Genomic DNA, 6000 nt, shown 5'->3' on the forward strand with positions numbered 1-6000 from the left:
GTGCTGGTTCTCATGTTCCATTACCAGGATGGAGAGGACGATGTTGATGAGCACGGGGATCCTTGAGGAGCGCTCTGAGGAACTCACTGATTCCCTGGCCAATGTGCTTCAGCGGCTCTGTGATGAAGGTGGTGATGGTGACAGAGATGGCCTGCACAGACATCAAGGAGAGATTTCACATCATGATTACAGTGACCAAAATTATCAGGGTTATCATGGCATTGCTAAAATGTGCTGAAAATGACAACGAAATCAGACACCGAGATCATTTCACCAAGTTTTATATTGAAAAACACATAAAATCAGCAGTACTATGCACTTTTTGCTTGCATAAATATTAAAATAATGCATCTGTTGCTAACTTTGGTTGATGCTGGTGTTGACTTTCGTTGTCTTTTATTTATTATGTCCTTATTCAGCTCTGCGTTGTGTTTTGATTTCAGTAAAAGACGGCACCCAATGTCTCACAAATACTACACAGTCCAGTGTCCCTTTTCCAGGTGTATTCCAAATGAATCTCTCCAACACGGGATTTGAGCGACAATCAAAAGCTGTTTATTACAGAAGGTTATAGCATACAAAATACAATAGCATCTTAGTCCAATGTCAGCTTGCCTGTCTGTATGGCTGTCTGGCTCCAAATCAAAGCATCTGAGCTCGAGCAAGGTTCTTATGGTTCGGGGGTGTTCCACCCCCCCCCTTCCCTGATCAGACTGGTCTGGTCTCTCCTGCAGTCCACGGCCTTGTAGCCAAGATAGTCTACGCCGCCTCGGCACCCAGGGGCCTCATTTATCAAAGAGCGTGTAAATTCAGGTGTAAAAGAGGGCGTACGACGAAAACGAGGAAAATGCGAAAAGTAGCGTACGATGAGAATATTTACACGCTTTTCGGATCTATCAAAAATGGCGTACACGCTGCTGCGCCAAATTCACCACAGAAAATCCGACGGTGTCGGAGAAGAGAGCATACGCGCCCCGTGTTCCGCCCTCTCCACGCCCAAATTCAACCATATATGGTCAAAACTATGACAGCGCACAACGTGGATACCCCGGAAGGAACCGACATAATATAGCGTGGAGCATAGGAAAGACAAATACGTTTATGGAAAAACGCGGAAAGAAGAGAAACTTTTCGGAGACGGAGGTGCATGTGCTTGTTGGTGAGGTCCACGCGAGGAAAGAAAATCATCTTCGGAAGGTAAGCTATTTGTACGAGCCTACATTTGTCTGATTGCTCCTACAGTTTAGGTAGCCTACTGTACGTTTCGTGCATGCTGTATGTGGCGTAGGCTACACGGACATTCTGTATTATGTGGCTGTGAGGAAAGCAAACATTCCACACATTCTGTGGTAGGCTATGATTGATTTAGGACCAAAAACAGGGAACGATAACACAGATGACCACTTCATAATGTTAGACCACATTAAACATTTTCCCCTCTGGGAAATTAAGACTCTCATCTAAATCACCCGGTAAATCACACTTAAGCATTTATTTGGCTGCCAACAGAAAAACATATCAATTGAATATGGCTACACAATAAAATGTTTAATGCATAATCAAGTTAACAGACAAACTCAAAGAAAATGACTGAAATTGTTTCTCCAGACTCTGACGTGGGGTGGGACTCAGAGGAGGGGGAGTCTGCAGTGGTCCTTGACCTGACGGTCGTGCCCCCGCCGGTTGCAGCCTCTACATCCAGCGCCACGACCTCCAGTGCCTCCACCTCCAGCGCACCGGCCTCCACCTCCAGTGCCATCTCCAGCGCCTCCGTCTCCGGCTGCCAGCGTCCCTGCCTCAAGGGTCCCTGAGGGCTGGGCTTCCTCTCAGACGCTGTGCTGGAGGCTCATGACCCTAGAGGCCCAGAGGGAAATGGCAGAAGGGATTGGGGCAGTTGTGGGGCAGTTGTGCAGCAGTTGGTGGAGGTCACCACACTACACCACCAGAGCCAACAGGACATCCTCACTGCACTTCATTCCCTCACACATGCTGTCACGGACCTCACACTGTCACTCACTACCACACTCACGGACCTCACACAGTCACTCACTACCACACTCAAGGACCTCACACAGTCACTCACTACCACACTCACGGACCTCACACATTCACTCACAAACGCACTCACACACCTCACACAGTCACCCACCAACAGACAATAAAATGGTAGAAATGTGAACCTTACTTGTTTGTGTCTTCATAGCTGGCGCATGACCTCAGTGTGGGCCCTTTGGCCCCGCTGGTAAACCTCATGACGGGGAGGGGGCTGAGGGCTTGGGTCCTCATTTTGTGGTGGGGTCTTGACTGGTTCTCATTCTTATCAGCTTTGAATATACATCTTGGCAAACATAACAGAATGATGTACAAGGAGGGGACAGATACCTAGTGAAAGTACTATTGGTTGCTAGTAAAAAGACAATAATGAGGGCTTGGTATAAGGTGGAACCCCCAACCAAGGAGCAGTGGTGGGTGTTGTCGAGGAGATTTATGAGATTTTTTTATGCATTGAGGATGCAGGAAGGAAAGTTTGAAGGGAGATGGGAAAAATGGATGGATTATAGAAGGAAGTGTGATGATACCACTAATATTAAAATTGTCATATTTGAGTAAGAAAAAAAAGCTGCATGGATGGAAGTACCCATAAGCTGTTATTGTAAGTTTTTATGTTTTATTGTATTGTCGTTGTATGGATGGAAAATGCTAATAAAGATTAAAGTAAATAAGACAAAGAATATGTATCTTGGCTATGCACACACCAACAAGCCAGCCGTCACGCGCAGCGCCTGCCTCCAGTGTAGCCCCTACCCTGCTGTGCGCCAGGATGAATGAGTCATGCGTGGAGCCAGGCCACCGTGCCACTACACTTGTGATGAGCATGTCGGCGTCACATATGATTTGGGTATTTATAGTGTGCACATTTTAGCGATTCACATAGACGTATTCATTCACTGATGGTGCCCTTATGTGGGTGCAGTCGCCATCGCCGTCACCTCTTTGGAGTTCTATCTCGGCCAGTAGGCCGAGTAGCGCCGGATTCATTTAGGCTCGCATTACGCACAGGAGGACTGTCATTTATATGCTTACCAAACAGCAAACAGGTCCACATGATCACATATTAATGACAATCTAATTGGTCAATTATTGCCGTTTGATGGAGTGCCTGCATTAGGTGTGTGACATATAGCGCGGAAAGGTTTGGGACAGCGCATAGGTTCAGTTTGGGGAACAAATCCATATCGGACCATGAATGAGCCGGTTAGAGGACACGTCTAATCTTGCATTGCGATATATGTTGGTGCTGAATTGGGCTATTAGCCTACATGATTGTGCGTTCATGAACTGTCGCTCTTATTCTCTCCATCAAACATTGTAATTCACCGACGCACCACCTGCGTCGCCAGTTCCCCCTGTGTTCAAAAAGGGTGTAGAAAACCGTGTAAATCGGTACGACTACTTGAGAGGTGTCCTACAAAAGCGCGTAGAAAGGCGACTAAATTTTCGCCCTTTCGGCTTGATAGATCGCAATGTGGGGGGGGGAAATGGCGTACGCCTGAAATCGCGAAAAAGACCGTGTAAAATATGGCGTACCTCAATGATAAATGAGGCCCCAGGTCTCTATCCTACCACAACAATTGCTGTTGTCCACAGAATGTACCAACCATAGAATGCCATCTTTATCTCTGATGGGGGTGTATGTCTATGCGAAGGGAGACAGTTTTCTCCCAGAAAACTCTGGCCGACAACTACATTCAGGGGTCAACATCATAATTAGAAACAGCTAACAGGATCAGGTTAAACCACAACAATTCTCTGAAAAGGCCATTTTCATCACTGGACAATATTTCGTTTTTCAATGCACCGTAATCAAACACGTCTTTAATGATAATTTAATCGCGATAAATGTAATCACATTTTATCGTGGCTTATCATTATACCGGTTATCGTTACATCCCTACAGTCAAGGGTCCTCATACCACACACACACACACACACACACACACACACACACACACACACACACACACACACACACACACACACAATACCACCATATTGTTTGAATATCACAATGTAATTGTAATATGCACCCAAGATAACACAAATGATGTAGCTTGATTACCTTGGTTGGAGGTACCAGCAGAATGGGGTTGACCATGAGGACCTCATAGTATCTCTTACAGGGGTCGTCCTGAAGAGTCATGGTTCTGAACCACTCTAAAGGTTTGAAGGAGATGGAATATTATGACATGACAACAGCACACAGCCCATCATAGCAGGTCCGCGCCTGGGAGCAGAACCTCAGAGTGACCGCGTCGTCATCTCACCCTTCAGGTTATCATGCCAACCAATTTTGCTCACTCCAGTGCACTTCTCGTTCACACTCTCCATCTTCACAATGTTGTTCTGGTGCTCCTAATGTCACTGACCCTTTGATCAAAGATTAATACGTATGATAATACATCCAAGAGGCAAGCCGATAACCGGGACATTCTCGTGAAACAAGGAACAAGTAGAGTCCGTCCGCTTAGAGATCACAGGAGAGCGGGCGTGCTGCTCAAAGACACTCAGCCTGTATTGGCACAGCCTCAGGTGCGTAGCCTACTCTAGGGGACGCCTTGAGATCCTTCTCTGAGAATGCAAACATGGGTGTAACTCCTAACATCCCCCCACAGACACCCAACCTATGGGTTTGACAAAAGCCTGACGGTTGGACACCTGACTAGAGGCTGACACGGGAATGGATTTTGACTCCCGCTCCCTCCCACTCCTGTAACGGATATGAGGCTACTAATGACCCTTGAGGCACACAGACAACAGAGAGACTTCTTTATAAAAACGTATGACTTTATTTAACATCTATTTAAAAATACCACATTCCTAATTAAAGCTGCTACGCAGCGATGAGGCGGGGCCAGACAATTTCCGACAAGTTTAGGAGCAATAAGCGAGAGAATAGGAAGACAACAAGAAAGTTGACATTCCAATGTTCATATTGTACATTCGTATTGTATCGTAAAACATTTGTAAAACATTTTGATGCATTGTAAGCTCGATTTTGATAATTCAACAATCTGGTCAATGAGTTTGTGAATTACAGTCTAAAGATCCAGTGTAGCAGGTTTGGTGTTAATTGATTGAAAAATGTGGGATGAGATATGTTTATTAATGTTCATATTTCAAAAATCTGTGAGGATCATTTGGTAAGGACAGTTTGAAGATACAGTATATACATTTTTGTGTCAATTAAACAAAAAATGTGGGAGGATATAGGTTTCATAGGTTTTACAGTTTATGAAAAAATCTGACTGATGGACTTCAAAATTCCTGCAAGGTCAGAGCGTATGAAAGTTTTGTCTCACTTGGGACTACATTGACATGGTGGTTTTACAGTGATAGCACCTATGGCTGATTTGTTATGATTTTTTAAAATTTTAAAGTTTAGACTGTTGCTGTAGCGCCACCTTCAGCTTTATTGACCTACAATGCAGGTTGAGGACTTTGGGTATAGTACTGGAGCTATGTGCAAAGTTTGGTGATTTTTTGTCCGAAGTCAGACTTCAGTGGAAGATGGATAATAATAATAATAATAATAATAATAATAATAATATAGGCAAATACAATAGGGTTGCCTGGCCCCTAAATAGAAATCTAATAGCAAATACCTTCACACCCAATCATATACAGAATTACCTAATGGCTGGGGGCAGAGCAAATTAGAATGACGTAAGCATGCTCAACATTGTTAAAATTGAAATACATCTGAAACCTCCGAACATAACGTTAGCATTAACTAACGTTAACTAAAGTTAACCCTAAGCCGTTAGCATTAGCTACCGTTAGCATAGCTACCTAGCCTATCAATATAGTTGACGTTAATATAAAGAAATGTAACATTAGATAATGTTAGCTAAGTTATTCAACATTGACCCACTTACCCTCTAGATCTTTTCCAACGATGTCCTAAAGTAACCACATGTCATGATCATTTGCATCATAGAC

The 6000-nt window shown here is 44.2% G+C and overlaps 1 protein-coding gene across 1 annotated transcript in view; it reads right to left on the reverse strand.

Moving 5' to 3' along the window:
• Positions 1 to 4645, reverse strand: part of LOC311307327 (chloride channel CLIC-like protein 1) — a gene marked incomplete at both ends in the record, with an annotated part of 167715 nt that extends 163070 nt beyond the window's left edge. Inside the window, 3 exons of the mRNA XM_084436122.1 lie at positions 4121 to 4215; positions 4326 to 4413; positions 4604 to 4645. Of these exons, the coding sequence (XP_084292248.1) occupies positions 4121 to 4215; positions 4326 to 4413; positions 4604 to 4645 (225 nt within the window). The remainder of the gene's footprint in view (positions 1 to 4120; positions 4216 to 4325; positions 4414 to 4603) is intronic.
• Between the last annotated feature and the right edge of the window lie 1355 nt (positions 4646 to 6000).

Source organism: Borostomias antarcticus, assembly GCF_949987555.1.
Source record: "Borostomias antarcticus genome assembly, chromosome: 3".
In the NCBI taxonomy this organism is placed as follows: domain Eukaryota; kingdom Metazoa; phylum Chordata; class Actinopteri; order Stomiiformes; family Stomiidae; genus Borostomias; species Borostomias antarcticus.